The sequence below is a fragment of the Nesoenas mayeri genome, assembly GCF_963082525.1.
Source record: "Nesoenas mayeri genome assembly, chromosome: 2".
Classification (NCBI taxonomy): domain Eukaryota; kingdom Metazoa; phylum Chordata; class Aves; order Columbiformes; family Columbidae; genus Nesoenas; species Nesoenas mayeri.
In genome coordinates, this window is record NC_137543.1 from 105705701 (window position 1) to 105717870 (window position 12170).

General features: G+C 34.9%; 1 protein-coding gene across 1 annotated transcript in view; it reads right to left on the bottom strand.

The window, feature by feature from the left end:
* The window catches only part of CNTNAP2 (contactin associated protein 2), a gene marked incomplete at its 3' end in the record, with an annotated part of 1137334 nt that overhangs the window by 596157 nt on the left and 529007 nt on the right, over nt 1-12170 (bottom strand). Inside the window, exons 5-7 of the mRNA XM_080338877.1 lie at nt 11552-11755; nt 9654-9838; nt 6369-6512 (exon numbers count right to left, since the gene is read on the bottom strand). Of these exons, the coding sequence (XP_080195003.1) occupies nt 6369-6512; nt 9654-9838; nt 11552-11755 (533 nt within the window). The remainder of the gene's footprint in view (nt 1-6368; nt 6513-9653; nt 9839-11551; nt 11756-12170) is intronic.

Here is a 12170-nt window from a genome sequence, read left to right on the forward strand (position 1 = left end):
CCTAGAGTCTATTGTGATCAATGCAAGTTGTATCTAAAAATGTGTTATTAATATTATCATTATTGTTACAATTACAATGTTGTTGCTGATATTACTGTCTTGTCTAGCAGTGGCACCATTGTATTTTGTACTGTACATACACACAATAAGACGTAGTTTTTGCCCTGAAGAGTTATAGTCTAAGATAAAGCTTAGATGAAAGCATTAATATTTCCAGTTCAAAGATGAAGAAATGAATCACAGAAAAACATAGGCTTGTTTGTTGTCATGAAGAAGTGTATAACAGAGCAGTCATTCATCCTTTAATAAAAAAGAAAAACATCTTTCCAAATCCCCTTATATCAATGTGTCAATCAATACAATACACAAGGTTGTGAAAGAATGATGTATAATATCTCATGAAGAGCTAGCCTCTCTGTTATGTTTCCTACTGGATAATATTAGATAAGCTAACATTTGCTTTCATGAAACAGAACAGTGGCTGATCATGAACAATGCCTAATATTTGCAGTCAATAATTTTCTCTAGAAAAGAAATTCCAGTTTTCACACTGTAAAATTTTAATCTTTGGGAAACTGAAAAAAATCCAGTCAAGCTTATTAATTTCCAAGGCTTTAAAATGTATCTATAAACGAGGCTCGAATTAGGGACATGGATTTTTCACTCTGATTCTCATGTCATGTTTCATGAAAGACCACAATGGTATTATGATTTGTTTTCTTGGAAATTGTAAATAATTTGTAGGAATCTCTATCCAGAACTGACATTTTAATGCATCAATTCAAATATAACAGGAAAATTTCCTCTGATGAAGAATTCCTCTAATATGTGTCAGGGTGGATCCTGTTCTATGGTTAGGTTTTGTGATGCACTGTGACAGATGGATAGTCTGTGGCAAATTCAGTTCAATTTGGGAAGGAAAAATTTCATCTGACACAGTATGGAAATTATTACTATGACCAATATAGGAATTCCTTTAATATTTATTTGTACATTAAAAAAATACCAAAGATTGAACAACATTTTCAGATGTACCCAGATGTTTAGAGATGTGGTTCACCTAAGCACTGTTCAGAATCCAAATAGGAGTCAGTCATCATCCTTATCACACAAGTACTTTTAAACTCCATTCTACTGACTTCCTGATGTAAGCTTTTATGTCATATATGTTTGTATTCATAGTGTATAAATGTATCTGAAAGTTCATCTTGAGAGAAGTTAGAGAATTTGGAAGCAATTTAGGAACTTTGTGTCTGAAAATATGTGGGAGGAAAGTCCTAAGTTGTTGTTTTTTGGGTTTTTTTAAGTAATTATTTTCAATTGGATATGGGCTAGATGATGTCAATAACGAACCAAGATGTAGCACTCAGTTACCAATGCCCAAACCCACCACATTTTAGAAGAACAACACATCAGAAAACACCTTATCTGTGCCATAGGCAGATACCACCTGTGTGGCAGATTCAGTTTTTTATATAGTATTTCCATGGCAAAACTAAATGAATGAAAATAACAGTTTCCTGCGCACTCAGACAGATTCTTAGATTACTCTGTATAACCACTTATTTTTGCTACAGAGTGTCAGAAGTTATACTGCCACACGGTCTACCTGTATAGGCAAGTAGAACTAGGAGCAACTAGACTGCTGGTTGGAAGCCTCCACCATCACTTAAGAAACACTGATGTTTCCAATAACCTGGAACTAGCAAAGAGATTTCTTTATGCTGATCTCCTAAAAGATTTGTTCCTATCCTTATGATAAAATGTCAGCTTTACAAACCATGTTCTTTTCATATACCCACGTTCTATAGAAATTGAAAAATATCTAAGGATTTAGGAAAATACTTAGGAACTGTAGGAAGCTTTTAAATTACAGTGTGAAGGAGAGAAATTACAACTACTTTCTGAATAAAGGTAAAAAGGCAAAGGGTTTCCCTTTTGCTGCTAAACTGCTTGGCTATTCTGGGCTTTTTGCTCCATAAGTTGCCTAGACATTTTATTTTTATGTTTTCAGTCAGCTGAGCATTACCTCAAAATAGTTAAGTCATTTGTTTGAACAGTTTTACTCTGAACAGTTCCAAGTGTGCTACAGAATACTTTTGGTTATATCACAAATTTATATACAGAAAAAAAAGCTGGAGAGTGGCTGAAATGCCCTTTGTTACCCTTTGTTAACATTCTCGGTGTAATAGTCACCCTATGGATTAGAAACAACTTATGTTATGTAGTTAAGGCAGTCCTGTGGTGACACTGAGGGCAACAGCATTTTTTAAGAGCTTACACCTCATGATTCAGTCACAGATGCCAATTAAATAGTGCACAGAAAGCATTTTGTTAGATATTCTCAAGATTTTCTCTTGCTGCCTTGTTACTGTGAGGGAAGTAACAATTTCTTCATAACAAAGAGGCTTTCAAATAAAAAAGACACTCTCCTGATATCCTGATTTATGGGATACTTGCACATATAGCACCTATTAATATTAATGGCACTGAATGCATTTACATCCTTTTTCACACCCATGAATGCATTTATCATGAACACTCTAAATGCATAAAAGATTTCTTGAAGAAGTAACATGCAATTCTAATTTCTCTGCTAGTTAGTATTTTCCCTACTGAGCCACTGAGACTAATCTGAACTGGATTATCAATTCCCTCTATGACTGTAATTCATGAAATGACTCCTCTTTTAAGTAAAGCCCATCTGATACAGATTGCTCACTAGGTCTAGGTCAAGAATTCAAGCTAATTATAGAATCATTAATCTGCAACTTCTCTATATAATAGCATCCCCGTTTTTCAAAAAGAAAGAGATCCTTTTCTGTAGATTCAGAGTGACTTGCTGAATAGTTCTCTGGGCAATGACATGTGAAAACCAAACATACAGTGTGCGTTTATACTGAAGCTGTTGGTCTTACTAGATATTTTTTCATACTACATTGAAAGAGAAATGGTGAAAACATCTTAATTTGGGAAGCTTGAGCTTTGTGTATGATCTTTCACCTTGTTGCAAATTAGCTTCACGTTTACTTCCTACAAATCAATTTTGCCTATCCACATTCAGATCTTATCCCTTGTGGAAACACTACTGGGTCTTAAAACTTTTCGCAACTAATATAGGTAGCAGCTGCAAGCATAGCTTTCAAAAGAGAATTAATGGCTTTATTAAGACTAGACTACCTGTTAAATCAGGATGGATCATATAGTACAGGCAATGTACTGTATGCTAATGCTTATCATCTTATTTCAGATTTTTTCTTATTACTTGTCCTTAAGATTAACATAATGTTTGCTTAATATAAACCATTTAAAGAAAACACTCATCTTAAGTTTGTATATGATTACATTCATTAATACATGGCATAGGAGCTGCAGAAGTGGGTGGAGCATAGACCTACAGGATGTAAGGATGGAGGGCAGTATTCATAATTCTCCTCAGCATTTTTCAGTTACAAGTTTTAAAACTGGAGAGAGTGTTCTGCGGAAAATGAACCCAATTAGTCTTTACATTGCTTGTCCTTAATATACATTTGGGTAGGAAAATTTGATGAAGTGACTAAATTCCTAAACCCCAATTTCCCTTCTTGTTAGCTGCGTAGTCTACTCTCTTCTCACTGGTGGTGCAAGGGTCAATACTCTTCAGTTATGCAATATAATGAAAGTCCTACAATGCTTGTTATATTTTAGTAGAAAACATAAAAGATGGACGGGAAGATTATTTACATGTGTATTTCCTGTTTCTATTGTAGTCCTGAGTCAAGTTGCATACAAGAGTTAGCATCTACAGTGCTAGTTAGTCACTGCCAACTCTTGTTTGCAACCTGGTTCAGGAGAAAAGTAGACATTTTAATTCTTTGTCTCAGCTGTCCTTTTCTCCCTGACTCTCCCTTTCGGATATCTTTATCATTTCCTTCATTTGTCTTCTATGAGGCTCCACTAACAAAAGCAAGAATAACTGGTCAAGACCATCTGACTCATTCTCTCCAAAGAGCTGTCTCCATCTTTGGTATCACAAAGGACTGCCCAACTTTTTTCTCCTTTATTCTGACCCTTTTAATTTAAAAGAAATATACTATTGCAGTGAGTGTTGGGCTTTATTTAAATTAAAAATACTTTTAAATTGTCTTTACATCCTTACTCTTCAATAAATTAAAGATCTGCTAGGTGGTGGTTTCTTGCTTATAACACCTATGTATATGAGACATATTTTTTTTTTTTAACTTTAATTTTATTCAGAGACAAATCAAAATTATAATCTTATTATAATCTTTGATTGTCTGGGCCTTCTCATTATGTACATTTAACTTGTGAACTCCCTTTCACTGTGTGACTTTTGAAATTCAACTACCCGTATCTAAGAATATTTTTTGTTTGTATCATGCTTCTTTAATATCCATCTTTCCTCCATTCCTCCCCGACTCCCTTATGATATATCTCATCACCACACTGATTACTTTGTTTGTGTTCCACTTCATTACATTTTGTCTGTCTTGCCTCTTCAGGTAATACACAGTTTAGGGCAGGGTGTGCCTACTGTAATGGATTTCTACAGGATCTCCTACAATGGAGCTTTGATCCTTGTTGGATTGCTTTAGTGCCATCATCACAAACATGATTAGCAACAGTGGTCTCAACTGAGTCTATTTTTCATGCTAAGTTAGACTAAAAACTAGGAGGAAAAAAGCTTTTGTAAGAAATGTAAAAATCCATGTTAATTTATTTAGAGTAAAATTTATTTTGCTTTTGAAAAGGTGATGCAATTTAAGTAATTCTACTGAACAAAAAGGTCACGTATTTTTATTGTCATTCTCAGAACTGGAAATCAACAGAATCATCAAATTAAGCTAGCAAGCCATAGCCTCTTGATGCAGCACTAACACTTCCAAAGCTTCCTCTGTGGATTTTACTTTCATGTTACAGGCAACAGAGTTTTAAAGACAAACAAAGGAAAAAAAAACAAACAAAAATCAGAGAGGAGAGTTTACAGAGACTTCACAGTCCTGCTACCTATGCCACACTTTTGAAAGGATAGGATTTGCACTACAGAAACCTCTTAAGTAACACTTCTGTTCAGAAAGAAGCTTTAAGAATATACCCTACTAACTCGCAGTGGACTTGACTGCATAAAATTGAAAGATTGCTCTTGTGCAGAGATCTTTTTCTAAATGAGGCATCAATCTTTAAAAATCATGGTTACATTACAAGCTTAAAATGCACTGCAGGCAGGAAATCACAGGCAATTTGGGGAAAAAAAAAGTCAAAGATTCAAGAGTTCATGCTCTTTGCCTTTGACAATGCTGAAGAAATTAATGTATAGAAAAGGTTCTATATAACAGGCTGTATTACTGAATTTGTATAGGCAAATGTCACATATCCAAAATTATCCTTCATATTTTCTTATTACTTTGACCATTTAGCCATATTGTTCATACAGTTATATGGAACTTCAGTATTACTATCCAAGCAGTAATCAAATGATAATCAATTATTTGCAGTACATCATTGCTGCATATATTAAATTTTACTCTTTATTACATAAAGAGAAATGCAATAGTGGAGCCATACATATTATTAGCAGGACTTTGTGAAGGCTGTAAAGTTGTGCAGAAGAAATTCTTAAACAACTTATTCAGACCATCTCAATCTTATGGCAATAATGCATTTCATACCCACATTGCATTTGCATGCCAGTGAGCAATTTTAGGAACATTCAGAGCTTTAAAAATACAGTAATTAAAGTTCATTCTTTCTTAATCACCCTGTCCATAAAGCCACAAGTTTGAACATGAAAGTAACTATGAATGTTTAAGCAAGAGAAAGATAGAATAAAATGTTAATAAGTTCTGTAATGTTAATATGCTAAATAATGATTTTCAAGTTGAATATCTTGAGGCTTTTCAGAGCTACCAGAACAGCATGCCAAAGCATTCACTTGCAATGACTTTTGCACTCCAGCAATCTAACTGGCTCTGCAGGGATGGAATATACCAGGATTTAAAGCCATGAGAAAACTGTAATTGATTTAATAATAAATCTTGTCTGTGCTAGTTTTGGACTACTATAATTTGGGAGGAAAGGAAAGCAGTACATATAGGTTTAAATGATTTTCTTTCAAAAAGTAGTTGTCTGATATTGAAGGTTAATTTTGGAAAGATGAAACAGAACCCCAGAAGTAAAATGCTCAGAAATAGCAATAATAAAAAGTCACAAAGCTACATGCAATAAGATCTTTGGGTATGTGATAATTTTTCTATGTGTTCTGTATAATTCCAGTATATCACAAGAAGATCAGCTACACACAATCACAAACCTTTTAGCCTCCTTTAGGAGGAGCAGAAGTTTAGATGATCATTAAATGATGCTCTTACCACATTAGAAGGTTCCAATTTCTTCCTCTTGGCAAGGTCAGTGATATTATTGCCATTGTAGTTGATGCTTTCCATGCAGCCTTTGAAATTTTTCCTACTGTTAGAACTTGGCTTCCCAGAAAAAGGCATGCCTCCAAAGGTTATCTTTGAATGAAACAGAAAATGGTAGATAGTTACTGGAGGGCAAATACTTTCAAACAAATTTGCTGTAGATATATTTGCTTTCTTCGAACACTGAAACATGGCAAATGAGAGAGCTGGCAACACTGCTAACAGAAAATAAGCACTGCAAGAGCAGAAAAAAAAATCTGTAAGGAATCTGTGCGAGCAAATATTTATGGTAGTAAATCCCAAGTATTATTATAACTGTCCGAATAGTGAGAACACATACATGACAGTTGTTTATATACAGATTGCTCTTCTGATTGCTACTGAACAGTACATATCTCAAACAAAGAACTTGGAATAAATGTCCACCCCACTGTTTTTCTAAACAAGAGCAGATATGAAGTTAGCCGGATAATCTGATGCAAATAAGCCACTCAGCTCTAACTGTGTGTCAGAGCTCAGACTACAACACAGCAGCTGAGGGCTCAAACGTGATGCACTTGTTTTCTTTAAAGCTTATATATCTACTTTATCCAGAAGAATTTTACAGAATCGCATAACTAAAGTTTTTATCCCCTGTTAGATAAAAGAACGTAGTTATAGTCAAGGAGGAGTTACCACATGAGTTAGCAGGCCAAATCAGCTCCATAGAGAACATGAAAACAACCACCACAAAGAGTCAGCCATCAAGCTCAAATAGGAATTGGTTTTCCCTTAATGCTGAATTCCATTACCATAAAACACTGGGTTATCCAGCATCTCTAGTGCTAAAAAAATGAAGAAAAACAAATATGTTACTAACTAAAAATGTTCATCTCTTGTGAAGTCTCTCCCGGTCACTCCATAGAGACTACACAGGTCTCTATTGCATCAGGGTCTCTTCTGAAATGTTTCAAGTGAATAAATGCTACATGTTTTCACTAATATTTTGCAGTCCAAATCTGAAGAAGAAGAGACTCATGAGATCAGTCCCTGCAATCTGTGTTAAGTATTTATATCTAATAGACAATGGCATAAAAAGTAATGACACTTAGCTTCTCTGCCCCATGAATGCTCATAAAAATGCCTACTTGTAATCTGCTTCTGAGATTTGGCAGAGCCAAGCGTTTATATATAATTCATTGTTAATTCCATTTGTTATTACTGAGAGCAAGAAAATGTAGCTCTAGGGACACATTTTCCATTTTAAAAGCGTGTTAGATATCACTTTCTATCCCAAAGAGGAAGCTTTGATTTGGCACATAAGATGAACTAAAGCTATACAGCTGAAACCCAAATTCTTTAGAAAGAGCACATACCAGTTATGTAAAGGTGTTTTGCGGGACACATCCTCAGGTATTATAAATTGACATAACTTGACTTTAGAAAAGATACAGCACTTTATATGAACTGAGGAATATGACAGTAATAATCTTAATGGCTGTCAAACATTCTTCTGCATGTTATAGTCATGTATTTGGACAAGAGAAAATGGAAAGTATTTGGAAAAAAAAAGGAGAAAAATTGCAAAAACCACATACCATGACAGAAGAGTTAAAAGGGACTCACAGGATTTTTTTTCCTTTTAATCTTGAAAATACAATCAGAACTCATTTTTATTCCTCTTTTGTGCTTAACTTTTATGAAAGAGATTAACCTAGAAACTTCTATAAAGAATTGTTTTAATTCTTTCAGGTTTATCCACTGTGATTAATTTATCACAAGGGCAACACATTTAAATTTAGTCTGTGATGACTAAAACCAAAACCAGTGAGATAAATTGAGGAGAAAGAAAGGGAAAGAGGTTAAGACTCTTGCATTTATATGAACCACAGAAATATGTATCCACACACACTTGAATAAGTTTCATTAAACACAAGGGATTCATGTACATGGAGACTGAAATTTATCTTTGAGAACTGTCAGAAGAGAGGAAGGTGAATCTCCTCTTACTAGGGGTAGATTTGTTGTATGCAATGTATTTATTATGTAAACATGCTACACATATATATATTTATATAAATATGTGTGAATCACCCAACTCTGGCTTATGGCATTCGGCCTTTTTCTGTGGTTAACTCACTTGAAAATTTTTAATAAAATCTATTTCATGTGAGTTTTCAGTAGCTCAATTCAGATATTCGGTGCTCGATGAGTAATAGAGGTACAGGCAAATTTGCTCACTATTTTGCCATTATAACTGCTACCAAAGAAGTCATCCATAAAGATTTGCTGGAATGTAAGTAAATATTTGATTAAATAACATTTACAATCATAAGTAAATTTTTCAAACATTCATATCTAATCTTAATCAAAATATTGTTTGTAAAAATATCGATACAAAAGTTAATTCAAACTTTTCTACATTACATCATTTTCATTCCTTCTCACTGCTTACAAAGTTGCAAGGATGGAAATATATGTATTTGGCTGAGGCAACCAAATTGATTCTCATTAGAAACAGTAAGGAGTGCAAGAAAATCATTATACAAAGTTTGTAATAACCAATGTGCTGAAGAGGAAATGAACAAGTTCATAAATGCAGAAACCAGAGTGTAATCAAACAACAAATCCATGTTTAATTACTACCAACACTTGTGTGCATTAACCTGACTGATTAAACAGAAGTTTTCTTAGAACTTTCCTAACTTTTTATTGCTTTTTATAAAAAGAAGCTATTGATGCCATATTTGTAAAAATACAAGGAAGTAACTACTTACGTAATACAAGATCAAGATTCATATTGGTAAAAAGGTGCTAATGTGTTTCCTTTGCTAAAAGTAAATATTAATTGTCAGTACAGAATGAGGCTTTCCAATTCAAGTGCAAAATTATCACCTGAATGGAATTACATTGTATGATTTTTTAAAGTTTACTTTCTGCTTACAGCAACTGCTTTTACAGATTTAAAAGTAGTGTATTTTTAGCTTGCTGAATAACATAGAACTCACATTTTAAAACAAAAGGCTGAGATGACTTTTACACCAGATGAGATGTGGCAGACTAATGAAAGGAAACTTAATTTACACCTAAGAGAGAGTGTTGGAAAGAAAATTTCAGGAAATATAGGGGAAAAATAATTTCAATAGATGTACAAAAAAGTACCAAAACATCTCATATTATATAAGTTTTCTTTTCTTATTGGACTTATCTTTCTAAAGCAAATTCGAACGGAAACAAACAAATTTCACTGTCTACCTCATAATCCAGGTCCAGGTAATCAAATTCTCCATTGGTTCTGAAGTGCTGCATGCGTCTGTCCAGGGTGAGATTGATGTTTCTCCCGTGGCGCTCTATGAGGATGGAGTGCCAGTGGTGATCATCTAAGAGGCTGCCTGTCATCACAGATGTGTGGCCATAAATAGAGCCAAGCTGGTTGCTGCCTAAAATGAGATTAGAAACAATAGCAATTCTCACCTCATATCAGTTAGGCTAACATTTTCCTCTTGCTCCGTCAATATTTCAACCGAATCATATCAGACACACAGTAAGCTGAAGGAAGTCAATCTGCTGTGAAGCTAAGATCTGCCCAGCCAAGGGTTGCTGCCACAAGTGAAAAATAGCTAGATCAAATACATCTGGTCAGTGAGTGTTATAAATAGTTATTTTTAACAGAAGTTATTTGGAGGCAAACCACAGAAGTAATACCTACTTTCAGCTGTAACGTTGTTTTCAACTAGGAGTCTCCTGTGTTTTCGTCCCTACCCTACAGAAATGAAAAGCTGTCACCTTTCCTGGGACGGCCTTTTGGCCAGGTCCCGAGCTGACCTGGAATTATACTGATTTACAACTGTTAAGGAGGACATGGTGCTTGATAATAGACTTTGGTAACAAAACCCTGTTTTTGTCTGATAACACCAAACACTTAAACGAGTTCTACACTTCAGAGCCAGGCTCTTCTTGGTGACAACCAATGGTAGGACAAGGGCTAATGGGTTCAAACTGGAACACAAGAGGTTCCACTTAAATTTGAGAAGAAACTTCTTCATGGTGAGGGTGGCAGAGCACTGGAACAGGCTGCCCAGGGAAGTTGTGGAGTCTCCTACTCTGGAGACATTCAAACCCCACCTGGACACATTCCTGTGTAACCTCATCTGGGTGTTCCTGCTCTGGCAGGGGGATTGGACTAGATGATCTTTTGAGGTCCCTTCCAATCCCTAACATTCTGTGATTCTGTGATTCTGTGATACACTCTGCCAGTATAGCTATACCAGTGAGTATATAGGAAAAAGCTCAATGCAGATTGAGCTAACAGCAGCAATAAGCGTCTTCTTCTAACATAGTTTATTTTGTTCTTTCCTCCTGCAGTAACCTTCCCATTCTGGAAGTCAAACTACTAGCAAGAGTACAGTTTTGCAGTCATCTCCTGTATTTTCCAGTGGCTTTTGCCAGTGCAGCTGTGTTGGTCAGAGATCACATCTCAGACAAATGTGAGATTTTGCATAATAAAGTACTTAATAAATCAGGTCACTTATGATCCTGTAGTCTTCCACTGGGAGGGAAAAAGAAGGCGGGAACTAGTGTAACATACACGGGACTCCATAATGAGATTACCTAATAAACAGATATGTCTTCTTTCCTTTCCTAGCCCTACTACTCAGATTTCAGAAAAGCTGCTGAACCTCGACTTCATGTGGTCTGTAGCTTCAAATAATACCTTTTTTGCTACAAGGTTTCTAAGGATGACCTTTAATTGTCTTGCACTGATGACAGGGTCCTTCTCTCACAGAAATCCACAGCTGAGGAAAATACAATTCTAACAAGGCTTTTTTGTTTGTTTGTTTGTGGCAAGTTTATAATAACAACCTATTGATTATATTTTTTTTCTGTGTGATATTATTTTTGTGGTATCTCACACATAGTAAAAAGGAAGGAATGGAACAGAAAAAAATAAACCCAAAACAACACCAAAATAAAACCAAACCAACACAACATCCCCCCTACCCAAATATGAAAAGGGAATGAATAACATTTTCATCAAATGATCTGATTATGTGGCCTATTATATCACTAGGGGAAAAAAAACATGTAATATTTGGCTTAAAATTTCTTGGGGGGAATTAAATAGCACACAAAACTAGACCATCAAAGCATACCTAAATTCAAATTTAGAACAAGTTTGGCTTTCTTCAGTTCCAAGGTGATATAGTCTCCTTGCTGTCCTTCTCCATGGAAGAGTACACCTTCACTTTCAGATGTTTTAAATTTCAGAGAGATGACATCTTTCAGTGTTTTCATTTTCTTGTTCCTGAATCTGTATGGTAACACTACATTGCCATCAAAATTGATAACATCAGCCCCTAAACGAAAAAACAAATAACATTGTTGATAAGTGATTATATATTCCTGTGGCCACTGGAAAAACAGACATGCCATATGTAGATTGTACTTGAACAGAATAAAAAATGTACAAGTGTTATATGCACTGTAAATACACTTTATCTTGGTCACGATTTAATACTATAAAAAGTAGGAACCAGGCAGAACATAAATTTAATCCATAGGATATAAAAAAAGCAGATTTGGGGGACAAATACTACAACTGTACTCAACATCTTTTGGTTTATCTAAAATATAGTTGCTGCCATGCACACTTTTGTAACTATAGTTGAAAATGGAAGACTTCTGAGTGATCATTGATAATTAATTTGATACCTCTTTAAAATCCAGTATAGGTATTTCTGAGGACTGTAAACAGCAAAACATGAGCCCCCA